Source organism: Stegostoma tigrinum, chromosome 7, assembly GCF_030684315.1.
Source record: "Stegostoma tigrinum isolate sSteTig4 chromosome 7, sSteTig4.hap1, whole genome shotgun sequence".
In the NCBI taxonomy this organism is placed as follows: Eukaryota; Metazoa; Chordata; class Chondrichthyes; order Orectolobiformes; family Stegostomatidae; genus Stegostoma; species Stegostoma tigrinum.
In genome coordinates, this window is record NC_081360.1 from 42,464,251 (window position 1) to 42,490,735 (window position 26,485).

The 26,485-nt window shown below is 41.9% G+C and overlaps 1 protein-coding gene across 4 annotated transcripts in view; it reads left to right on the top strand.

Moving 5' to 3' along the window:
• The window catches only part of cerkl (ceramide kinase-like), a 155,768-nt gene extending 131,720 nt beyond the window's left edge, over nt 1-24,048 (top strand). For 3 of the 4 annotated variants that reach the window (XM_048535329.2, XM_048535330.2, XM_048535333.2), the window contains 8 exons: nt 7,700-7,774; nt 13,939-14,116; nt 14,871-14,939; nt 20,978-21,012; nt 21,106-21,214; nt 22,003-22,099; nt 22,607-22,806; nt 23,210-24,047. In XM_048535329.2, the coding sequence (XP_048391286.2) occupies nt 7,700-7,774; nt 13,939-14,116; nt 14,871-14,939; nt 20,978-21,012; nt 21,106-21,214; nt 22,003-22,099; nt 22,607-22,806; nt 23,210-23,291 (845 nt within the window). In that variant the 3' untranslated portion in view covers nt 23,292-24,047. Of the gene's footprint in view, nt 1-7,699; nt 7,775-13,938; nt 14,117-14,870; nt 14,940-20,977; nt 21,013-21,105; nt 21,215-22,002; nt 22,100-22,606; nt 22,807-23,209 lie in introns of all 4 variants that reach the window. The other variant, XM_048535331.2, reaches the window with a different exon arrangement.
• The last annotated feature ends 2,437 nt before the right edge of the window (nt 24,049-26,485 follow it).

Sequence of the window (26,485 nt, forward strand, 5' to 3'; positions counted from 1 at the left end):
AAAAGATTGCCATCAAATGGGAGAAAATAAATGAGACCCCATTGTATCTTTGATATCGACTTTTCCTTTCGCTGCTGAAATTGGTGCAATTAGATTTTATTTATAATGAATATATTAATTAATTTATCAGTGCCCATGTTGAGCAGTGTCACTTTTTGCTGCTCTGAGAATGTTCACAGTGGCATAAATGTAAAATTAACTACCCATCTCTTCCCATGCCCAAGCTGTTCACTCTCTCTAACACAGTTGTGGAGCCTACCCAGGTAGGACCTGCATTCATTTTTTTAAGCATGTGGCATATTCCCAGAGAACCAAGAGACTGACAAATATCTATAGTGTCATTTCGTTGGGGCACAGAATATCTGTAGGCTATTTGTAGGCATATTAGTCATCCAGCATTTTTAAACTTCTGTTAAATTCCCAGTTTCTCCAATGAAACATTCAGCTCAATATGAAATAATTGAATTTCAGCACCCAAAATAAAATAAAGTTGCATGCAGATTTTTTGTTTTTCAGAATATGGAATTTCTGTTTTTAATACTTTTGTGAAGTCCACATGAAAAAGACAGTTTATATGCTTAGAATAATTAAGAATTTCTTAATGCTCATATTGCCATTTCCACAAAGGAAATTGAAGTAATACTAAAGCTTTGCCCAGGGTAGGAGGGGAAGCCCAGTTGAAAGCCACCCTTGTTGCTATTCCCCTCTCCTGTCACCCATCCATCAACCCATTAATCTCCCTTTTCACCTACACCCAACCTGTGGCATAGGATCCATTGTTTTCCTGGCCTCAGGTTGGTGTCACTACTAGCAGCAGGCACTCCTTCCCAATTTGCTGAAGTTCATTGCAGTCATCAAGTACTTGGGTGGAATGAAGTACAGCATACCACTAACCTTATTTATGGCCTCAACTTGCACTTAACCTTTAGGGAATTATGTATTTGAACCTTGGAGTTTCTACATTTGTTCAGACACTTAAGCATTGTTCTTAAAACCAACATCAAGATTGTCAAGCTCAGCAGGTGTGGCAGTATCACTGAAGAAAAAGTCAGAGTTAACATTTCGGATCTGATGACCCTCCCGTAGAACTCAGAACTGGGTTCTAAGGAAGGCCACTAGACCCAGAACGTTAACTCTGATTTTTTCTTCACAGATGCTGCCAGACCTGCTGAGTTTTTCCAGCAACTTCTGTTTTTGTTCCTGATTTACAGCATCCACATTTCTTTCAGTTTTTATCAAGATTCACAATTTGTGTTTTCAGCACAGACAGTAACTTTACACAGTGAAACACCAAGATATTGGCACCACAAGCAATGAACCAAAGCAGAGTGGCAATAAATATCATGGTTAATGATTTTAACATTTAGATTGTTTTCTGTTGACAAATTGTATAAATGTAAAGTTGTTCAACAGGGTAGTGAAGAAGGCATTTAGTATGCTTGTCTTTATTGGTCAGTGCATTGAGTATAGTAGGAGTTGAGATGTCATGTGGCAACTATAGAGGACATTGGTTAGGCCAATTTTAGAATACCACATTCAATCCTGGTCTTTTCCTTGCTTTAGGAAGGATTTGTTAAACTTGAAGGGGTTCAGAAAAGACTTACAAGGATGTTGCTGGGGTTGAACGGTTTGAGCTGAGGCTGAATAGATTGGGCTATTTTTTCAGGAGCATTGGAGGCTGATAGGCGACTGTATGGAGGCTTATAAAATCATGAGGGGCATAGACAGGGTGAATAGTCAAGGGCAAGGGTAATGGAGCACAAAACTAGAGGGCATTGGTTTAAGGAGAGAGAGGAAAAATTTAAAAGAGACCAAAGGGACAACTTTTTCAGGTGACAGTTTTATAATTCTAGATTAAAATTTGACTTTACCAATAAAGAAAATGTACCAGAAGGACTTCAGGTTTACTTCTGAAGTCTTCAGTGTCTACCTCATGGCTGGATTCTTCAACCAAGTTAGAAATTCATGCTACAACTTTGTGTTCTTAGAAGTATTACAGTCTCAGAGATAATAGACAATAAACAATAGGTGCAGGAGTAGGCCAGTCGGCCCTTCGAGCCAGCACCACCATTCATTATGATCATGGCTGATCATCCACAATCAGTATCCTGTTCCTGCCTTATCCCCATAACCCTTGATTCCATTATCTTTAAGCGCTCTATCTATCTCTTTCTTGAAAGTATCCAGAGACTCGGGCTCCACTGCCTTCTGGGGCAGAGCATTCCATGTATCCACCACTCTCTGGTGACGAAGTTTCTCCTCAACTCTGTTCTAAATGGCCTACTCCTTATTTTTAAACTGTGTCCTCTGATTCTGGACACCCCCATCAACGGAAACATGCTTCCTGCCTCCAGAGTGTCCAATCCTTTAATTATCTTATACGTCTCAATCAGATCCCCTCTCATCCTCCTAAACTCAAGTGTATACAAGCCCAGTCACTCCAATCTTTCAACATATGATAGTCCCGCCATTCGGGGAATTGACCTCGTGAACCCATGCTGCACTCCCTCAATAGCCAGAATGTCCTTCCTCAAATTTGGAGACCAGAACTGCACACAATACTCTAGGTCCGGTCTCACCAGGGCCCTGTACAGCTGCAGAAGGACCTCTTTGCTCCTATACTCAATTCCTCTCATTATGAAGGCCAGCATGCCATTAGCTTTCTTCACTGCCTGCTGTACTTGCATGCTTGCTTTCATTGACTGATGTACAAGAACACCCAGATCTCGTTGTACTTCCCCTTTACCTAACTTGACTCCGTTTAGATAGTAATGTGCCTTCCTGTTCTTGCCACCAAAGTGGATAACCACACATTTATCCACATTAAACTGCATCTGCCGTGCATCCGTCCCCTCACCTAGCCTGTCCAAGTCACCCTGTATTCTCATAACATCTTCTTCACATTTCACCCTGCCACCCAGCTTTGTGTCATCAGCAAATTTGCTAATATTACTTTTAATGCCTTCATCTATATCATTAATATGTATTGTAAATAGCTGCATCTCAGCACCGAACCTTGTGGAACCCCACTGGTCACTGCCTGCCATTCCGAAAGGGACTCGTTTATCACTACACTTTGCTTCCTGTCAGCCAGCCAATTTTCAATCCAAGCCAGTATTTTGCCCCCAATACCATGTGCCCTAATTTAGCTCACTAATCTCCTATGTGGGACTTTATCAAAGACTTTCTTAAAGTCCAGGTATACTACATCCACTGGCTCTCCCTTGTCCATCGTCATAGTTACATCCTTAAAAAATTCCAGAAGATTAGTCAAGCATGATTTCCCCTTCGTAAATCCATGCTGACTCTGACCTATCCTGTTACTGCTATCCAAATGATTCGTAATTTCATCTTTTATAATTGAGACCAACGTCTTTCCCACCACTGACATCAGGCTAACCAGTCTATAATTCCCTGTTTTCTCTCTCCCTCCTTTCTTGAGAAGTGGGACAATATTAGCTACCCTCCAATCCGCAGGAACTGATCCTGAATCTATAGAACATTGGAAAATAATTACCAATGCGTCCACGATTTCTAGAGCCACCTCCTTAAGTACCCTGGGATGCAGACCATCAGGTCCCGGGGACTTATCAGCCTTCAGACCTAACAGTCTATCCAACACCATTTCCTGCCTAATATAAATTCCCTTCAATTCATCCATTACCCTAGGTCCTTCAGCCACTATTACAACAGGGACATTGCTTGTGTCTTCCCTAGTGAAGACAGATCCAAAGTACCTATTCAACTCTTCTGCCATTTCCTTGTTCCCCATAATAAATTCACCCGTTTCTGACTTCAAGGGCCCAATTTTAGTCTTAACCATTTTTTTTTCACATACCTAAGAAAGCTTGTACTATTCTCCCTTATATTTTTGGCCAGTTTGCGTTTGTAACTCATTTTTTTCTCCACGTATTGCCTTTTCAGTTATCCGCTGTTGCTCTTTAAAACTTCCCCAGTCCTCCGGCTTCCTGCTCAACTTTGCTATGTCATACTTCTCCTTTTTTATCTTTATACAGTCCTTAGCTTCCCTCGTCAGCCACGGCCTCCCCTGCCTCCCCTTAGGATCTTTCTTCCTCTTTGGAATGAACTGATCCTACACTTTCTGCATTATATCCAGAAATACCTGCCATTGTTGTTCCATTGCCATCCCTGACAGGGTATTGTACCATTGAACTTTGGCCAGCTCCTCCCTCATAGCTCCATAGTTCCCTTTGTTCAACTGCAATACTGACACTTCAGATTCTCCCTTCTCCCTCTCAAATTGCAGATTAAAACTTATCATATTATGGTCACTACCTCCTAATGGCTCCTTTACTTCGAGGTCCCTGATCAAATCCAGTTCATTGCACAACACCAGATCCAGAACTGCCTTCTCCCTGGTAGGCTCCAGTACCAGCTGTTCCAAGAATCCATCTTGGAGGCACTCCACAAACTCCCTTTCTTGGGGTCCAGTACCATCCTGATTCTCCCAGTCTACCTGCAATGTTGAAATCCCCCATTACAACTATAGTAATACCTTTGCGACAGGCCAATTTCAACTCCTGATTCAATTTACACCCTACATCCAGATTACTGTTTGGGGGCCTGTAGATAACTCCCATTATGGTCCTTCTACCCTTAGAATTTCTCAGCTCTATCCATACTGACTCTACATCTCCTGATTCTATGTGCCCCCTCGCAAGGGACTGAATATCATTCCTCACCAACAGGGCCAACCAACCCCCTCGGCCGTCTGTCTGTCCTTTTGATAGCACGTATAGCCTTGAATATTCATTTCCCAGGTCCTGTCCACTTGAAGCCACGTCTCAGTTATCCCCACAACATCGTACCTGCCAATTTCCAACTGAGTCTCAAGCTCATCCACCTTTTTTCTTGTGCTTTGTGCGTTCATATATAATATTTTAAATTTGTTATTCCCCTCACCCTTCCAATCAATCCCTATTTCACCTGGCCATTTTGTATGAACCCTTTGTGAGTTTTCTGCTCAGTTGGTTTTGTTGTCTTTCTTAACTTCTCTTATTTTCACTTTCCCTTTAACTTCCTTCTTACATTTCCAGTTTGTCTCCTCCCACCCACTACTTAGTTTAAACACACCTGCGTTGCAGTGGCAAACCTGCCTGCCAGAATGCTGGTCCCCCACCTATTAAGGTGCAACCCGTCCCTCTTGTCTAATTTATCCTTAGCGCAAAACATATCCCAGTGATCCAAGAATTTAAATCCTTGCTTTCTGCACCAGTTCCTCAGCCACACATTCAAGTCCATTATCTCCCTGTTCCTATCCTCTCCAGCCCAAGGAACTGGAAGCAAACCGGAGATAACGACCCTGGAAGTCCTTCTTTTCAGCCTTCTTCCGAGTTCTATGAAGTCCCGCTGCAGAATGTCCCTCCTCTTCTATCCGACATCATTAGTGCCGACATGCACCACCACCTCTGGGTCTTCATCTTCACCCTTGAGGATTCTCTGCACTCTGTCGGTGACGTCCTGGATCCTGGCACCAGGAAGGCAACACACCATCCTCAAATCCCGCCTGTTGCCGCAGAAACCCCTTTCAGTCCCTCTCACTATGGACTCCCCTATTACCACGGCTCTGCATGATGTCTGCCTCCTCGGCTCTGCCTTCACGCCAATTTTCGATTGGCAGACCTGTCCGCCTCTTGGACTGGCAGTGTCGTCTGTCTCGACAGTTTCTAAGAGAGTCAACCTGTTCACGAGAGGTACTTCCCCCGGGGTCTCTTGTACTTGAATCATCTCTTCCTTCCTCATCGTCATCTCCCTTCTCTCTTCTGGCATCCTTGGTATAATGACCTCGCTGAAGGTCTTGTCCAGAAAATTCTCATACTCTCGGATGAGCCTGAGGTCATCTAGCTCTTTCTTTAGTGCTGCAACATGCTCCTTCAGAAGCTGAATGTGTACACACTTTCCACAGCTATAGGAGCCAGAGGCACCATCAGTGTCCCTGACCTCCCACATCATGCACGAAGCACACTGAATCAGCTTGGCAGTCATGTCTTCACCCTCTTCAACGGTGGTGTAATCTCCTCACTCTGCCTCTTCATCAAGACTCCAGAGCCAAAGACGCACACTTCTCTCACCAGACACTTCTCTCGACCCCCTTTTTTCTTGCTGCGAGTCTGTGGACTCTTAATTAGGTTAGAGGAGGAGGGTGGGAGGGGGGCTCTACCGTGTAGGACCTGGGGCCTAGAACACGCCTACTTAAGTAGCACTCACCGACCTTCCCAACTGTCTCTGTGCTGCGACCTCACTTCCGCCCGGCTCCCGCCACTCTCAGCTGCAAATAGGACCGCTGGCTTCGAGGTAAGTACTTAAATAACACTCTCCGACCTTCCCGACTGCCTCTGTGCTGATGTTGGTAGTAGGTGGCAGATGCCAAATTTGCAAAAGACTTTTTTTGAATCTTGAGGAAGACTTAAGAAATGTTGAAACTATTAAGAAATTTGTAAAAATAAGAACTTCTTTGTAGCCTTCAGGATTTCAAGGTGTATTGTCTCAGCCAAAAAGGGAAATATAAAGTCTTTCAATGGCGTTTAGTTTCCAATAAAAACTTTATTTAATTAAATACATTTTTAAAAATCATTTGAATTAAAGTAAATTAGGAAAGAAAAACGTAAGTAAATGGATGATTGTGGAAAGGAATGAAGTTACCATGGTTTTACCAGACTGCAGGACTGCTTTCTTGTTATAGAGAGACAACTAATGGTGGTTAAATCAGAGGGCCACCATACATCATCATGGTAACCTCAGACAATTGCGGAATTGAACACATAGTGTTGAATCCTTTTGCATTGCAAACCAGCCATCCAACCAACTGAGCCAACTGACACCCAATGGAAAGCATGCAACAAAATTAAAACAAGCACATTTTAGTTATTGACACAGAAACCAAAATTGCTGGAATAACTGAGCAGATCTGGCAGCAGGTTCTGAAGAAGGGCCACTGAACCCAAAACATAAATTCAGATTTCTCTTCATAGATGCTGCTAGATCTGCTGATTTTTTTTCCAACAATTTCTGTTTTTGTTTCTGCTTTCCAGCATCCGCAGTTGTTTCGGTTTTTTATTTAGTTATTGATAAATGTTTTTTTTCTTAAATTTTGGCTTGTCTGGGCACACAAACTCTTTCAAGCATCTGGCTATGAAAGTGCACTCTGCCCCAAAACTGAAGAAGCAAAATGAAGTCAGCAAAATCAGATGTCTTGTGGCTAAGTCAGCATTAAGCTCCAGGCTTCATTTGCACTGAGCAGGCAAATTGTGCCATTTTTTGGTTGAAATTGAAAATCAGCCATTCAGTCTCATACTGCTATGATATCTCCACTGAACTGAAATGCAAGTGAAACTAGTTGCCTGTCCTCATAATATATAATAAATGATTTCACAACTCCAAGGTTTTGGAGTAGATCTGTAGATCAGGTTGTGGGTGTTGAGGTTGGTTGGCTCAGCGAGCTGGTCTGTTGTTCCACAGACGTTTCGTTACCATGCTGGGTAACATCTTCGGTGCTGCACTGAGGATGTTACCAAGCACGGTAACGAAACGTCTGCAGAACAACAAACCAGCTCGGCAAGCCAACCAACCTCAACGGTTTCACGATTGTAGAAATTATTAATATATAATATAATTTTTACTAAATTTATATATGTGTTTTGTTTATTATTTGTACTCAGATATATTTAATATCTTTCAGGTTCCACAAATATCTTGGCATTTTCTGTGCATGGAATTAAACATCCAGGTACAGCAGCAATGCATATCATTATGGGTATGTATGCTTCAAGCCTTTAAATAATTATTTTAAAGTATATATTTCAAAAAAATTCAAAAGTACTATTCATTAGGTTAATTTTGAGTTCTTCAACTTAAACGTAGCTACAGTTTTGAAAATTACATGTGCCACCGATTTGTGTGATGATTGCTATCTGCTGCAAATGCGGTACTAGCTAAGATTTGTCTGTCAGTCAATTTCTGTCTTGTAATATGTTGAAAGCAGGACAGGATTAGTTAATAACAGCCCAGATCTTAGGCCTCCAAATAATCAAGACTGGACAAATCCTGAAAAGTGTGCATTGTTACCTCACTGAAGTCCCATTGCACTTACCACAACTGAGAAGTTCAGAATTTTGATGTTTTGTTTCATATCCTTGATCCCTTTAGTCTTAAGGACTATAAAACATTAGTTGTTTGAACTTCAACTGTTTTCTATTAGTAGAGCATTCCACAGGCTCACCGCTGTTTGGGTGAAAAAAATTCTGATTTTAAAAGTTCATTTGTGGGATATGGGCATTGCTGGCTGACCATCATTTATTGCCCATTCCTTGTTGCCCCTGAGAAGGCAGTGGTGAGCTGCCTTCTTGAACTGCTGCTGTGAGTTGACCGACAATGGGGAGGGAATTTCAGGATTTTGACCCAGCAACAGTGAAGAAATGGCGATATATTTCCAAATCAGGATGGTGAATGGCTTGGAGGGTAACTTGCAGGTGGTGGTGTTCCCATGTATCTGCTGCCCTTCTCCTTCTAGATGGAAGTATTCATGTGTTTGGAAGGCGCTGGCAGAGGATCATTGTTGAATTTCTACAGACTATCTCGTAGATAGTACACACTGTGCCTACTAAGCATCAGCAGTGGAGGGATTGGATACTTGTGGATATAGTGACAATCCAGTGGGCTGCTTTGTCTTAGATGGTGTCAAGTTTCTCGAGTGTTGTTGGAGCTGCACTCATCCAGGCAATGGGGAATATTTTATCACCACCCTGACTTGTGCCTTGTAGATGATGGACAGGCTTTAGGGAGTCTGGAGGAAAGTTACACACTACAGTATTTCTAGCCTCTGACCTGCACTTGTAGCCACTGTATTTATATGGCAAGTCCAGTTGAGTTTCTGGTCAATGATAACCCCAGGGTGTTGATAGTGGGGGATTCAGTCATTATAATACAATTGAATGTCAAGGAGCACTGTTTAAATTGTCTTTTATTGGTGATGGTCATAGCCTGGTATTTGTGTGGCATGAATGTTACATGCCACTTGTCAGCCCAAGCCTGAATATTGTCCAGATCTTAGATAACAAAGTGTGGGGCTAGATGAACACAGCAGGCCAAGCAGCATCTTAGGAGCACAAAAGCTGACGTTTCGGGCCTAGACCCATCATCAGAAAAGGGCGATGGGGAGAGGATTCTGAAATAAATAGGGAGAGAGGGGGAGGCGGGTTGAAGATGGATAGAGAAGAAGATAGTTGGAGAGGAGAGTATGGGAGGGGAGGTAGGGAGGGGATAGGTCAGTCCGGGGAGGACGGACAGGTCAAGGGGCTGGATGAGGTTAGCAGGTAGGAAATCCATTTCAAGCCCACCGACTCCCACAGCTCCCTGGAATACACCTCCTCCCATCCAGCTTCCTGCAAAAATTACATCTCGTATTCCCAATTTCTTCGCCTCTGCCGCATCTGCTCTCAGGATGAGACATTCCAGTCCTGCACATCGCAGATGTCCTCGTTCTTCAAGGGCCGCAACATACCCCCCAACCCTGCAGTGGTCAAGAATGCCCTTGACTGTGTCTCCCTCATTTCCCGCACCACATCCCTCACACCCCGCCCTCGAAATTACCGCCAAAAGAGAATCCCCCTAGTCCTCACATACCACCCTACCAACCTCCGGATACAATGCATTATCCGCCGGCACTTCCGCCATCTACAATCCGACCCACCACTAAAGACATTTTTACAACCCCACCCTTGTCTGCTTTCCGGAGAGACCACTCGCTCCGTGGCTCCCTTGTCCGCTCCACACTCCCGTCCAACCCCACCACACCCGGCACTTTCCCCTGCAACTTCAGGAAGTGCTACACCTGCCCCCACACCACCTCCCTCACCCCCATCCCAGGCCCCAAGATGACTTTCCACATCAAGCAGATGTTCACCTGCACATCCACCAATGTGGTATATTGTATCCAGTGTGGCTCTCTCTACGTTGGGGAAACCAAGCGGAGGCTTGGGGACTGCTTTGCAGAACACCTATGCTCAGTACGCAGTAAACACCTCCCAGTCGCAAACCATTTCAACTCCCCCTCCCATTCCTTAGACAACATGTCCATCCTGGGCCTCCTGCAGTGCCATAATGATGCCACCCGAAGGTTGCAGGAACAGCAACTCATTATTCCGCTTGGGAGCCCTGCAGCCCAATGGTATCAATGTGGATTTCACCAGCTTCAAAATCTCCCCTCTCCCCACTGCATCCCAAAACCAGCACAGCTCGTCCCTGCCTGCCTAACCTGTTCTTCCTTTCGCCTATCCCTTCTTCCCGCCCCCTTGACCTGCCCGTCCTCCCTGGACTGACCTATCCCCTCCCTACCTCCCCACCCATACTCTCCTCTCCACCTATCTTCTCCTCTATCCATCTTCAGTCCAACTCCCCTTCCCTCCCTATTTATTTCAGAATCCTGTCCCCAGCCCCCTTTTCTGATGAAGGGTCTAGGTCCGAAATGTGAGCTTTTGTGCTCCTCTGATGCTGTTTGGCCTGCTGTGTTCATCCAGCCCCACACTTTGTTATCTTGGATTCTCCAGCATCTGCAGTTGCCATTATCTCTATTCTCCAGATCTTGTTGCATTTAAACATGGACTGCTTCAGTATCTGAGGAGTCACCACTGGTGCTGAACATTGTGCAATTTTCAGTAAGCATTCCCACTTCTGACCTTATGATAGAGGGAAGGTCATTGATACGACAGCTGAAGACGGTTTGGCCTCGGTCACTACCCTGAGAAAGTCCCGCAGACATGTCTTGGAGCTGAAATGACTAACCTCCAACATCCATGATCCTCTTCCTACATACCAGGTTTGACTCCTATCAGTGGAGTGTTTGCTTCCTGATATCCATTGGTTCCAGTTTGGCTTGGGTTCCTTGATGCCTCATTCAGTTCAATGCAGCTTTGATGTAAGGGGCTAACATTCTCACTTCATGTATGAAATTCATGTCTTTTGTCCATGTTTGATCTAAGACTGTAACGAGATCAGGAGCCGAGTAGCCCTGGCAGAATGCAATCTGGGTGTCACTGAGTAGAATATTGCTGAGCAGGTGCAACATGATAGCTGTGTTAATGACAACTTCCTTCACTTTACTGATGATCGAAAATAGACTGGTGGGGCAGTGATTGGTCCTGCTTTTTATGTACATAACATATGTGGGAAATTTTGCACATTGATGCATAGATGCCAATGCTATAAATGTACTGGATGAGCTAGCTAGAAGAGTGGCAAGTTCTAGAGCACAAGTCTTCAGTACTCTTGCTGGAATGTTGTCAGGGTCTGTAGCCTTTGCAGAATCCAGTGTCTCCTACAGTTCCTTGATATCACATGAAGTGAATCAAATTAACTGGGGACTACTGGAGGAGGGCAAGGTGGATTATCCATTCAACATTTCTGGCTGAAGATTGCTGCAAAATCCTTATCTTTTTCATTGATGTGCTACGCGCTTCCATCATTGAGGATGGGGATATTTGTGGAACCTCCTCCTCCAGTGAGTTGTTTAATTGTCCACTACCATTTACAACTTGATGTGGCAGGACTGCAAAGCTTTGATCTGATCTGTTGGTTGTGGGATCACTTAGCTATGGCTATCAGTTGCTGCTTAGCTGTTTGCATGTAATCCTGCTTGGTAGCTTCACCAGCTCATCTTCAGATGTGCCTGGTACTGCTCTTGGTATGCCATCCTGCACACTCCATTGAACCAGTTTGATCCTCTGGCTTGATGGCAATGGTTGAGTGGGGGATATGCAGGCCATGAGGCAACAGGTTTTGCTGGATACATTTCTGCTGCTGTTGATGGCTAACAGCACCTCATGGATACCAAGTCTGGAGTTGCTAGATCTGTCTGTCCCATTTAGCGCAATGCTAGTACCACACAACACAGTGGAGGTTTTTCTCAAGGTGACTTTGTCTCCACAACGACCAAGCGGTGGCTACGCTTACCGATACTGTTGTGGACAGATGTATCTATTGCCAGCAGATTGATAATGGTGATGATGTCAAGTATGTTTTTCTCTCTTTTTGGTTTCCTTAACATCTGCCACAGACCCAGTCTAGCAGCTATGTCCTTTAGGGCTCGACCAGTTTGATTGGTAATACTGCTTCTAAGCCACTCCTGGTGGGTGGACATGGTGATCCTCCACTCAGAGTACATTTTGTGCCCCTGCCATATTCAGTGCATCCTCTAAGTGTTGTTCAATGCAGAGGAGTACTGATTCATCTGCTGAGGGAGGACGATAAGTGGTGATAAGCAGGAGGTTTACCTGTCTGTGTTTAACCTGAAGCCACGAGACTTCATGAGATCTGGAGTCAATGTTGAGGAGTCCCAGGGATGGGTAATGGTTATGTCTTGGACATTGCAAGGTATGATTCTTTAAGTATGAACATGCTGGGCTGTTGCTTGACTCTGCCATGACAGGATTTGAAAATGGGTCCCCAGAATGTTAGTATCGGAGATAATGGGAACTGCAGATGCTGGAGAATTCCAAGATAATAAAATGTGAGGCTGGATGAACACAACAGGCCAAGCAGCATCTCAGGAGCACAAAAGCTAACGTTTCGGGCCTAGACCCTTCATCAGAGAGAGGGATGGGGAGAGGGAACTGGAATAAATAGGGAGAGAGGGGGAGGCGGACCGAAGATGGAGAGTAAAGAAGATAGGTGGAGAGAGTATAGGTGGGGAGGTAGGGAGGGGATAGGTCAGTCCAGGGAAGACGGACAGGTCAAGGAGGTGGGATGAGGTTAGTAGGTAGATGGGGGTGCGGCTTGGGGTGGGAGGAAGGGATGGGTGAGAGGAAGAACTGGTTAGGGAGGCAGAGACAGGTTGGACTGGTTTTGGGATGCAGTGGGTGGGGGGGAAGAGCTGGGCTGGTTGTGTGGTGCAGTGGGGGGAGGGGACGAACTGGGCTGGTTGAGGGATGCAGTAGGGGAAGGGGAGATTTTGAAACTGGTGAAGTCCACATTGATACCATATGGCTGCAGGGTTCCCAGGCGGAATATGAGTTGCTGTTCCTGCAACCTTCGGGTGGCATCATTGTGGCAGTGCAGGAGGCCCATGATGGACATGTCATCTAAAGAATGGGAGGGGGAGTGGAAATGGTTTGCGACTGGAAGGTGCAGTTTTTTGTTGCGAACTGAGCGGAGGTGTTCTGCAAAGCGGTCCCCAAGCCTCCGCTTGGTTTCCCCAATGTAGAGGAAGCCGCACCGGGTACAGTGGATGCAGTATACCACATTGGCAGATGTGCAGGTGAACCTCTGCTTAATGTGGAATGTCATCTTGGGGCCTGGGATAGGGGTGAGGGAGGAGGTGTGGGGACAAGTGTAGCATTTCCTGCGGTTGCAGGGGAAGGTGCCGGGTGTGGTGGGGTTGGAGGGCAGTGTGGAGCGAACAAGGGAGTCACGGAGAGAGTGGTATCTCCGGAAAGCAGACAGGGGAGGGGATGGAAAAATGTCTTGGGTGGTGGGGTCGGATTGTAAATGGCGGAAGTGTCGGAGGATGATGCGTTGTATCCGGAGGTTGGTAGGGTGGTAGGTGAGAACGAGGGGGATCCTCTTAGGGCGGTTGTGGCGGGGGCGGGGTGTGAGGGATGTCATCTCTGCCATCTCTGAGGTATCAAAATACTTACCATGTTTTGCATCTGAATTGAACACAATATTCGAGCAGGGTCCCAGGCATTAATTCATAAAAGTTTAGCTTAATTTGCTGCCTTTTTATGTGCAATGCTGCTAGTATATTCGTTCTACATGTCTTCTTTTGTTTTGAGGATGTTTAATATTTTGTTGTGAAGTCTGGTATTTTTATTTTACCACACTTCTACGTCATTTTGATTTGATGATGTGGAATGACAGAACAGATCTTTGTTGATAAATTTTAATATTGTCTTTTTTTATTCTTATTTTCTTGTTGCATTTAAGGTAACTTCCAAGAAGTGGATGTTTGCACCTTTAGCAGTCATAACAGGCTACTTCAATTTGGTTTCTCAGCTATGTTTGGCTTTGGCGGAAGAACCCTGGCCTTAGCAGAAAAGCATCGTTGGATGCCTTCCAGCCAGCGGAAGGAGTTTGCTGTTATCAAAACACTGACAAATCTTAAGTAAGAAAGACAACATTTTTAATCCAAGAAGTCTTTTGCCCTCCTTACTCAATACAAAATAAACATTTCCTTTATTTAGCTCCAACTTGGTTCTTCCTATGAGGAAATTTAGCCCAATTACAAACTGACAAATATATGAATTAGTGGCAAGAATAGACATTTGTTTGCTCAAAACTGTCCTGCTATTCGATGAAATCATAGCTGATCTGATTATGGGTTCAAGTCCCTTTACCTGCCAATCTCAGATAACCTTTAGCTCCCTCATCAGTCAAGAATCTATCTAACTCAGCCTAAAAGTTATATAATGACCTTGCTCCCACCACTCTGTAGGAAGAGTGCTCCACAAGCTGAGAACCTCTGAATGAAAAGAAACTTCTCATCTCTATATTATATGGGAGACCCATTATTTTTAAACTGTGTCTTTTAATTCTAACCCCTCCCAAAGGCTAAACATCCTTTCACCATCCACACTGTCAAGTCCCCTCAGATCCTTCTATGCTTCAATAAGGTCACCATTTGTATAGATAAGACTTAACCTATCCATCATCTTAAGATAATCCATTTACCCTAGAATTCAGCCAATTGTCCTTCCTTATATAAGGCCAAAATCCTAGACAGTACTCTAGATTATGTTATGTTGGTAGAAAATTGCTACACATCCCTATCATTTTATTTATAACTCATATTTGAACATTTCCTGTGATTTTAATTTTAACAAAAACAACTTGGAACTGATAACTTTTCATGTTTTTAGGCCTGAAAATTGTGAACTATCCTTTCTACCATCAGAAGATGTTCATGTGGTAGCTCAGAAAGGCAAAAGGTAGGATATAAACAGTTTCATTTGCTCATTAATTGTTCAAGTTTCAATTAACTGAATTTTATCAGATAATCCATCATGTTAACTTTATTTTTCACATAAACCAAATAATCTATTTATGGAAGTTCCATTCATCCCAGCCAAGTTCATCCAACTGCAGGATGGAAGGGGATTTTAGGATATAAACCCAGCAGCAGGGAGTGCAAAGGAATGTGGTAATGATGGGGACATTATAGTGAGAGGGATAAATACTGTTCTCTGCAGTAACAATCAGGAATTCTGAACAGTGTGTTCCTTGTCCGAGCCCAGGTAAGAACGTGTCACATCACAACTAAAGAACATAGAGCAGGTGGCAGATAATTCGATTTGTTGTGGTCCACACAAAAATCAAGCCCGTAAGTAGAATGAAGAATGAAGTTCTACTGAAGGGATTTAAGCAGCTGGTGTCCTGTTTAATAAGCAGTACTTTAAAGATAACAATCTCTGTAATACTACCTGAGGTAAATAAAAATATAGCATTATGTCAAGCAAATCAAAAAGCTGAGTGCATATTTGAAAGAATGGTGTGGAAGCCAAGGATGTTGATTCACAGCACTGGCACTAGTACTGAGGAAAGTGTAATCTGATAGGCTCAACTTGAAACATCTGGGAGCAATATCTTAGCGAATCAAATAACTAGGTGGCAGCACAAAAAAGGGTGTGGATGTATCAGGTAAGAGTCGATATATATAAATCTAAAAAGAAGAAATGAGAACATAGTGCAGCAACTTTAGGTAGATACAAGTGGATTAACAGGAAGCAATAAATAATATTGCTTCAATGAATAAGGTCAAGTCAAGGAAAAACAGAGAAAAAAGCTACCTGAATGCATCCACAACTATCTAAAGAGGATTTTCGTCAAGAGAAGCTTAGAATGTTGTAAAGAAGACTAATATATCTAAGAGTTGGTGCACTTTTAGAAACCAGCAAAAGATGGCCTAAAAATTTCTAAAAGTTTGGAAGGAAGAAAGAGAATAGTGAAATAAACAAGCATTCCCTAGATAGCGATATAGGGCATGTTATACTGAGGCATAAGGAAAATAGCAGAGAGGTTAAACAAGTATTTTGTTTCTGTCTCTGCAACAGAAGACATCTAAAATATAAGAAATTGGTGAGACTAAAGAGATTCAGCTGTAGTAATTTGTTTGACAATCAAGCAGAAATGATTAGATTCTTTCTTGTTGAAGATGATCATTGCCTGTGGTCTTATGGATTAAAACTCAAGAAATTACACCAACATGCTATAGAAGGAAGTGGAGCTGAGCAGTTTTAGACACTTTTCTTTAAAAGTCTTTGGTTGTGCTGGCTACCAGGATAAATCTAAGCCTAAAGGATCTACACTATGAAGAAAAACTAAAGTAACTACAGTTATTTTCAACACAGAATAGATAAAGACGGATTGAGATTTACACTAATGATTTCGACATGGAAACTATAAACTCAGTACCAAATTCAAGAATGTCCTGAAATTTGGGCTCTGGAGGTAATAGAAGACACTAAGGACGAGTACATGATGCATGAAGATATTAATAAAATTGCATTAATAAATTAATAAATGGCAAGTTAACAAAAATAAATGTAGAATGGTGTATTTTGTTAGGAAAGATAGAATTATCATTGCATTCATAAGCACTCTCCCCATGTCCAGGTACTTAGCTACTGTTTGCTGACGCAGTACCCTTAGCCATTTCTGACCTGTATTTCCTTAATAGTGGTTTGCCTTTGTCACCCATTTTTAAGGACAGAACAAGGAGTCAGATCCTGGAACAGGAACCAAACTCGTGCTACTGTTGTTACTATAAATCTCCATACCAACCATTTAGACAATTGAGTTAACTGGCCTTTTAAACAGAAAGCAAGGAAATAACTGGGATATGGAGCAAAGAGATCCACCGATACTGATGAACAAATTATAAGACAATTGTATTGTATGTGAACAAAATTAAAAATGGTAAAAATGCTGTAGAAGCAGTTGGATATAATTAAGGGTTACAGAATGCAAGAGTAATGACTTTATGCTAAATGCTAAACCTTGGTCAGGATGCATTTAAAAATACTGTGCACAATTCTGTTTTTCATACCATAGGGAAATATGTAGAAGCACTTTATGCAGTGCAGAAAAGATGCAAGGCTGAAATCAGAACTGAGAGATTACAGCTATTGGGAACAAGTGAATGCGTTAAGGTTTCTTTTGAAAAGTGAAGATTTTGAGGTGATCTGATAAAGGTCTTTGAACGACATATGTCAAGATGGATGTGGAGTGAATATGGGGAAAGTCGAAAACTAGGGATATTCAATAGGAATATGGGGAAAAATTTATTTACTCAAAGTGATTAGAATCAGGACATCACTGTCACGGGAAATTATTGTGTCAAATAGCTGATTTGGTGCTTTGCAAACGAAACCAGATGAAGAGATGAGAGAAAAATGAATTGGATATGCTAAATAGTGTGAGGAGGTAGAGACACATTGAATTTTAAAATGAAAACAGCATGGACAATTTAAATTGATTGGCCTTGTTATGTTATTAATTTTGGAGATGTGGGATTTTCTTTATTTAGAAACATTCATTCCACATCTATCTTGAAACACCCGTTTATGATTTCAATTATTGCAGCAATTATTACCGAACTTTGGAAGGTGCTACCTAAAGGGCCTTGGTGAACTTCCACAGTGAATCTTGTCAGTGATACACACTTCTACTGCTGTACATCAGTGGTGGAGGGAGTGAATGTTTGTGGATGTGGTACCAATAAAACAGGGTACTTTGTCCTGGATTTTGTCAAGTTTCTTGTATTTTGTTGGAACTGCACACATCCAGGCAAGTAGGGAGTACATCGTTCACATTCCTGACTTGTGCCTTGTAAACGGTTGTCAGACTGTGGGGAGTCCTAGTTGGTCCTTTGGGATTCCTAGCCTTTTACAGCTATATTTAGTTTCTGGTCAGTGGTAACCCCAGGATATTGATATGTTAGGATATTCAGCAATAGTAGGGCCATTGAATGTCAGGGAAGGTTAGAATCTCTCTTTTTGAAGATGGTCAATGCCTGGCACTTGTATGGCATGAATGTTATTTGCCACTTAATTGCCCAAACCTGGATAATGTCCAAATGTCCAAATATTGCTCCATTTGAACATGAACACTCTTCTAGAAGAGTTGCAAATGGTACTGAACATTGTGCAATCAGCAGTGAACATCCCCACTCCTGATTGTTTGATGGAAGGAAGATCATTGATGAAGTGGCAAAAGATATTTGAGCCGAGGACACTGACCTGAGGAACTCCTGTAGTGTTCTCCTGGGGCTGAGTTTACTAACTTCTAGACATTTTCTAGTCAGGTGTTCAGAGATGATCTTAGACATTTGTGGAGGAAATAAGACTTGAAACTGGGTATCCTGTCTTAGGGTAGGTTCACTACCACAATGTCACAAGAGCTCTGATGAATGGCATTTACCCTTTACATCGGGCCAAGCAGCATCTTAGGAGCACAAAAACTGACATTTCAGGCCTAGACCCTTCATCAGAAAAGGGGGAGGGGGAGAGGGTTCTGAAATAAATAGACAGAGCGGGGGAGGCGGATTGAAGATGGATAGAGGAATAGATAGGTGGAGAGGAGACAGACAAGTTAAAGAGTTAAAATTGTATCAGAGATAATGGGAACTGCAGATGCTGGAGAATCCAAGATAACAAAGTGTAGAGCTGCATGAACACAGCAACAATTTTAACCTCACAGTGAAGCCTCTTCTAAGGATGCCTAACCTGAAGAAGTTACCCTCCTCCCTCCAGACAAACCTCAGGGGATTTGTCTCCCACTGCAACTCTCTTGTAATCTCTTCGTCTTGCCATCCCCACCTCTTTAACTTGTCTGTCTCCTCTCCAACTATCTTCTCCTCTATCCATCTTCGATCCGCCTCCCCTTCTCTCCCTATTTATTTCAGAACCCTCTGCCCCTCCCCCTTTTCTGATGAAGGGTCTAGGCCCGAAACATCAGCTTTTGTGCTCCGAAGATGCTGCTTGCCCTGCTGTGTTCATCCAGCTCCACACTTTGTTATCTCAGATTCTCCAGCATCTGCAGTTCACATTATCTCTCTACCCTATATACAGGGGCTTTAAGTTAGACGAACAAAAACTGGATAAAAGTGATAGGTTTTGTGGAATGTAATAGAGGAAGAAAATAAGCAGAGTGATTTAGGGCAGAAATTCCTGTCCTAAGGCCAAGGCAGCTGAAAGATATGGCTCCCAATGTCAGTGTAATTATCATTAGGGATGCTTAGGAGACCCGATTAGATGAGTACAAATATTTCAAGAGTTGTAAACGGAGGACACAAGATGGGAGGGTCAGGCCATAGCAGAAATTTGGAAAAGGATGAAAATATTAAAATCAAGGTGTTTCTTTACTAGGCACCAATCTACTTCAGAATTAATAAAGACATGAATGAGGGTTTCAGCATTAGAGGAGCTAAGTCGAGGTTGACTAGGGTGATGTTACAAAAGTGGATGTAGTCATATCAGTCCTAGTGCTGGCTCAGATATGTGGGTGAAAGCTCATTTGCAGATCAGATATGACACTGAAGTTGTAAGCAAATAGATTTCATCTCAGATTGTTTCTAGAAAGAGGGATGGAGCCAGCAGTTGGGGAGTGGAGTTTGTGGCAGTGACGAAAGTGCCACTAGTCTCACTCTTCTAACACAAACTTTTATTAACCAGCATCTATGGAATCAGGAGTGTGCTGGTTGATCAAATATTCTGGACAATCAAGAGCTATATATAACCACAGTAAATCCTGACCAAGCAAAGTTTCAAGATATGAACATCCCTCAAAAAAATGTAAAAACAACACACCTCCTGGAATCAATGTAAAAACACACTCTATATAATAGAAATGTAATACAAGGGGTATAAACATTACATATTAGTTACAGTATAAATACTCAAACATCACGATATTTGAAGTATATAACTTTTGCCAGGTAAAACAAAGTTTGCTGTATTTAATTTTTATTCATCCATTACTGAAGTTTGGCCAAGCAGCCCAGTCATAATTTAAAGTGAGCAAGAGAAATGGTACGAGGAAAAGCTTCACGTTTTCAGAGTATACTTAGAAACTGATGTGGTTTACTTTGAATATGCTTAATTGGCCCTTAAAGTAACTGTATAAACACTAGTATCTTTTTCTTTCCTGTTTTAGGTAAGTGTATGTCAGATAATGGCCCAGCTATTTCTGTTAGCAGTTAACGTTCTATACTTACCATTCATCCTGTTAATAGCTGCCCACAGACCTGTTGTGGACATAATAGCTAAGGTTTTCTCTCTGATATATTAACTTTTCCATCATGATTCCCTCTGTAGGGGATATGTGGCATCTATGATTGAGGCAAGCAGCAGTGAAACTCTTCAACCAAGCACATTGAAATGTCACTACTCAGGCATGAAAATTTCAAACCAGCAAGTATAAAGTAGGAAATGAAAACTGGATTTAAAATGATATATAGAAAGTGACATAAAGAATAAGGGACAGAAAAGAAACATAAAAAGAAAATAAATAGCTAAGTATCTAATGTGACTTTTTTCCTGAGAATGAGATATCACACTTGTCAAGTTAAACTGAAGGATCAGAGGCATTTTTCGTTAGAATTTATCATTTCTCACACTGTTTAAAAACTCACTTACTGTTGAATGCACCAGTCCTAACAGTATCAGCTGCTTTCAGTGCCAAGTGCAACATGTTTCTGCTGTTGCAGTCCTTTGAATGGCAAATCTTTCAGCAAGGAATGCAAAAGTGTATTCTGTTGGGGGTCAGAATGTCTCCGATGGCAGCTTCTAATTTTGATGATAAATGTACTCCAAAAGTATTTTTTGCTGTCAGACTTCATTCATTGAAATAGCAAGTGTTGTCAGCTTTACCACTGTGCCTAACACAAATTACAAGCCATTATATTTTCCGAACAAAATACATTTGCTTTAGATAATCTTGGTTTCCTTGTCTTTCCAATTTGTTTTAGAAATGAAGATGAAATGAATGCTATTGAACAATGTAGTGAGTACTAAAAGACATCTACAATTTAAAATTTGAAGTGCGAAAATATCTTTGTAGTTTCCTTTGCAGAAATTAATTTTTGCCTCTTTCCAGATGATGAAGATAAATGGCAAACCATACAGGGACATTTCCTCAATATTAGCATCATGGCTATTCCATGTCTTTGTACTGTGGCACCAAGAGGCCTAGCACCTTATACCAGGTAAGTGGTCTAGGCCATTGCCTATGATATTTATTCTTCTGATAACCTTTTGGACTCATTCCAGAAATACATACTTTGTAGATATTCTAGACCTTTATGAGGGCATGGATTGTAGTAGACACAGTAATCCTGTGGTTTTTAAATGGTTGCTGTTGGAACTGCTGAGGTCAGAGTTGAAATAACCAGTGGATGATGTTCAGATAAGGCTAGATAATAAATTAGATTTTAGAAAATCATGCCTGCTTCTATTACTTGTAGGTAACGTGCAAACTTGCTAAACAATTTATCTGAAATTGGTAATCCAAGTTTTTCAAAGCACTTGAATGCTACCGACAAAACAAGACACCAACCAATTCAGTACTAAATCAAAGTACTACAGACTGAATATTCTGACCAAAAACACATCAAATATTATAAGAACCTTGCAGCATTTTTTTTCTAATATTTGTGATCTCTTCGAAGTGCATCGGTAACTTTGTATTAAGTGTTGCATTCATTGACTTCAATGTATCAACAGTACTGAGCTTTATTATTAAAAACCAAAAATAATTGTTAGCAAAATTAGCAGACAAGGTCTTAATACTCTCATTGAACATCCCTGTCGACTATTTAAATGGTCTCAATAATCCATTCAACATTAATGCTCACCCAACTAATATCCTCAATTGTAATTGTAATATATATGGTTACTAACAGTTCATACCAGAAATATTTCCCATACTAGTTTTTAATTCACTATTTAAACTGAAATGATCTGCCTTCTGAAAGTGTTTAATTTTCTATTTTAGTTTGGATAATGGAAGCATGTCACTTATTGCTGTCCAAAATTGTTCGAGAGCAGATTTCATAAAACACCTAAAACGATATGGTAACTTGAAGAACCAGGTAAACTGAAACATGTGGTATTTTTGTTACATGCACCTCATCAGTTTTCCAATAAATAGCAAATCCTGTAGAGATTTCCTAATTATGTTAGCATGTTTTTTTCCCTCCTTAGGAGGATTAATTCCCTGTCACAAGACACGAAGCAGTGAATTGTTATTTAATATAAAATGCCGCACAACCTAATCCAGATTAGGTTTTATCAGTGTATATTTTTGTTTGTATGATTTCACAATCCATTGTTCTTACCTATAGTTATTTGTGGAATTGTCTGTGTTTTAAACAAAAAAATCAATGTATTTAGATTTAAGTAATCATCTCCAAATTGATATGTTACCTTTTTGGGGTTTTGCACTGGATAATCACAACATTGTAAACCATTCCTTTAAGTGAGCCCTTACTCTGTGTCAACTACAGTGTGAATAAACCTGTATGTTAAAAATAGTCAACAGCTAGTTTATCTAACTTTTAAGCTAAGTGAACATTTGTACATTGTCTTTTTGCTTGCAGTTTGATTTCCCCTTTGTGCAGACATATACAGTCCAGGAAGTTAAAATTCTTCCAGGAACCACACACAGATGGACAGACATAACTTCAGACAAAAATGCTGATTCTCATTCATATCACTCCTCTGTGAATTCTCTGAAGGAAAACTGTCCATGGAATGTTGATGGGAACTTGATGGAGGGAACTTCAGAAGTTCATATAAAGTAAGCATTAACTATTGACACATGCAACAGTTAGAATTTTTGTACTGCTCTTTAAAGCTGATATTAGAATGTAAATATTTTACACATTTTCATTCAAGAGTAACTTTGTGAGGAGAAAACATGTAAAAACCAAATAGAGAATAAAAGTCTGCTAAGCCACTTAGTTTATTCCTGTGATCTGAAAATTATTCAAGTAGTGCATATATTGGATTAAATTCTTAACTTTTAATTTGTTATTAATGAACAAATAATAAACAATAAAAATTAATAATGTAATCTTGGAGCTCATGATGTATAGAAATTATTATTGAAACACCATCTACTGGTCAGCGTAGAATAGGATCACTAAATGAAAGCTGTCTTCTGAATTTTGTGAATTGTTTTCTTCACTTGACTTTCATAGGATCCACTCACAGCTAATTACTCTGTATGGAAAGAATATTGAAGAATGTGATGATATTACAGTAAAGTGCCGCTGCCTATAATGACAAAAATACCAAAGGTTTCCTAGAGTGGTTTGTTAGTCACTGAACTTTTCTGACGAGATGAAGCAGAATTATTTTCAGACCATAGCCACAGTGAATCTCTGTGCAATTGTGCTTTTTTTAAATCAAATGTCTACTTTTAATTAATTTCTGTATTTGCCTAACATACTTGTGTATAAATTATATAGCTGACATTTTGTTTTCTGAGAAGTGTACTTTTATGAATGTTATCTATTGCTTATCAGTTTCTGTAATGTTAAAGAAAGATTTCCTGTTAACAGTGTTCATTTAATTTCAAAATTGGTGATATTTATGTCGCCCATGGTGAAATTCTGATGGTGTATTGTTCAAATGTTTCATTCTACAATCAAAAGAATGAGGATATGTGTATAACCTGTTCGTTATTTATCATTCTGCAAATAACAGGAATATTACAGTAAGAAACCAGTGGAATTTAACATAGGGATTTGTAAAACAGTAAAATCACTTCATGGCTGATTGTGAAAGTACTGTCAAACGTAATGCGTGGAAATTAAGTAATATATTTTATAGAACACATCCTGTTTTGAAATCAAGAAAATGAAGCTTTACAAGCAAAATGTAGGATGTTGGATAATGAAATTCTAAAGAAAGTCTTAATTTTCCAGTTTCTTGGCGAAGTGTTATTTTTGTGGATTTTCAATAGTGGTTGTGCCATCATAGCTATCAGTGATTTTTCTCGTGTTGTCCTTCTCTTCTGACTTTTTAAATTATGCACTTGGCCTTTTTGATGTTCTTCTCATGCAAACGTGTGTTGAGAGGCAAAATTTGTGCTGCTGCCAGGACCTTCTGGCACTCAAACATCAGCACTATATCTGAAGCCTGGCTACAATTCTGGAACTAACTTGCATGCTCAGATTAAAAACAAAATTCTGCAACTGCTGGGAACCTGAAATGAAAACAAAATGCTGGAGAAACTCGGCAGATTTGGCAGCATCTGCAAAGAGGAATACAGTTAACATTTTGAGTGTTGTTTCCAAAGAGTCACACTGGACGAAATGTTAACTCTGTTTCTTTCTGTAAAGATACTACCTGAGCTGCTGCTTTTCTCCTGCACTCTTTATTACTAACTTGCATGCTGTCCTCTTAAGAAACTGAAATGCCTCAGAAGGGAATCTGGCACCCTGCTTTCCAGATAGGGACCTGGAAGTTCTGGTTGATAGAATGGTCAATGAGAGGACTGACCTCTATCCAGGGTTCAGAGAAGGCCAAGGTACAAAATACAGCTGGCCTGGACATAGCAGCTCAAGTCAATGCCATCTCCAAGGTTAGGCAGAATACACACCAGTGCAGGAGAAGTTTCAGTGATCTCTGCTCCACAGATATAAGTGGGCAGCATCTCCTTTCTGTTAACGCATGCTCACTGTAACTCTGCCACCACATAAAAACTTCACCAGTGTTCTTGGACTACCAACCTCACTACTGCATACAGCATGTCCACTCATTTCCCATCCATCACAACGACTAATCCTGCACGTCTCTCAGGTTTCAGAAGCTATGCAATCCATAAGGGTTATACTGGGATAACAAAGTGTGGAGCTGGATGAACACAGCAGGCCAAGCAGCATCTTAGGAGCACAAAAGCTGACGTTTCGGGCCTAGACCCTTCATCAGAAAAGGGGGATGGGGAGAGGGTTCTGAAATAAATAGGGAGAGAGAGGGAGGCGGATCGAAATGGATAGAGAAGAAGATAGGTGGAGACGAGAGTATAGGTGGGGAGGCAGGAAAGGGATAGGTCAGTTCGGGGAAGACGGGCAGGTCAAGGGGGCGGGATGAGGTTAGTAGGTAGGAAATGGAGGTGCAGCTTGACGTGGGAGGAGGGGATAGGTGAGAAGAAGAACAGGTTAGGGAGGCGGGGACGAGCTGGGCTGGTTTTGGGATGCAGTGGGGGTGGGGGGATTTTGAAGCTTGTGAAATCCACATTGATACCATTGGGCTGCAGGGTTCCCAAGCGGAATATGAGTTGCTGTTCCTGCAACTTTCGGGTGGCATCATTGTAGCACTGCAGGAGGCCCAGGATGGACATGTCATCTAAGGAATGCGAGGGGAGTTGAAATGGTTCGCGACTGGGAGGTGCAGTTGTTTACTGCGAACCGAGCGTAGGCGTTCTGCAAAGTGGTCCCCAAGCCTCCATTTGGTTTCCCCAATGTACAGGAAGCCACAACGGGTACAGCGGATGCAGTATACCACATTGGCAGATGTGCAGGTGAACATCTGCTTGATGTGGAAAGTCATCTTGGGCCCTGTGATGTGGTTGAGGGAGGAGGTGTGGGGGCAAGTGTAGCACTTCCTGCGGTTGCAGGGGAAAGTGCTGGGTGTGGTGGGGTTGGAGGGGATTGTGGAGTGGACAAGGGAGTCCCGGAGAGAGTGGTCTCTCTGGAAGGCAGTCAAGGGTGGGGATGGAAAAATGTCTTTGGTGGTGGGGTCGGATTGTAGATAGCAGAAGTGTCGGAGGATGATGCATTGTATCCAGAGGTGGTATGTGAGGACAAAGGGGATTCTCTTTTGGCGGTTTTTGCAGGGGCGGGATGTGAGGGATGAGTTGCGGGAGACACGGTCGAGGGCGTTCTTAACCTCTGCGGGGGGTGGGGGGGCATATTGCGGTCCTTGAAGAACGAGGACATCTGGGATGTACGGGAGTGGAATACCTCATCCTGGGAGCAGATGCGGTGGAGGCGAAGGAATTGGGAATAGGGGATGGAAGGTGGGTGGGAGGAGGTGTATTCTCGGTAGCTGTGGGAGTCGGTGGGCTTGAAATGGACATCAGTTTCTAGGTGGTTGCCTGAAGAAAGGGTTATACTGGACCTGGTTTTGAGAAATGAGCCTGGCCAGGTGAGTGAAGTTCAGTGGGGGAACATTTCAGGAGCAGTGACTGTAATGCCATGAGTTTTAAAATACTCATGCATAGGGGTTACAGCAGTCCTTAGGTGAAGGTGTTAAACTGGGGCAATGTGAACCACAACAATATTAGGCAGGAACTAGAGAATGTTGATTGGAGGTGGCTGTTTGTGGGTAAATCTACATCAGATTCATGGGAATACTTCAAATGGTAATTGATAACAGTTCAGGAGTGGCATGTTCCTGAGAGAACAAAGGATAGGTATGGCAAGCTACATGAACCTTAGATGACCAGGGATGTTATGAGCTTCGTCAGA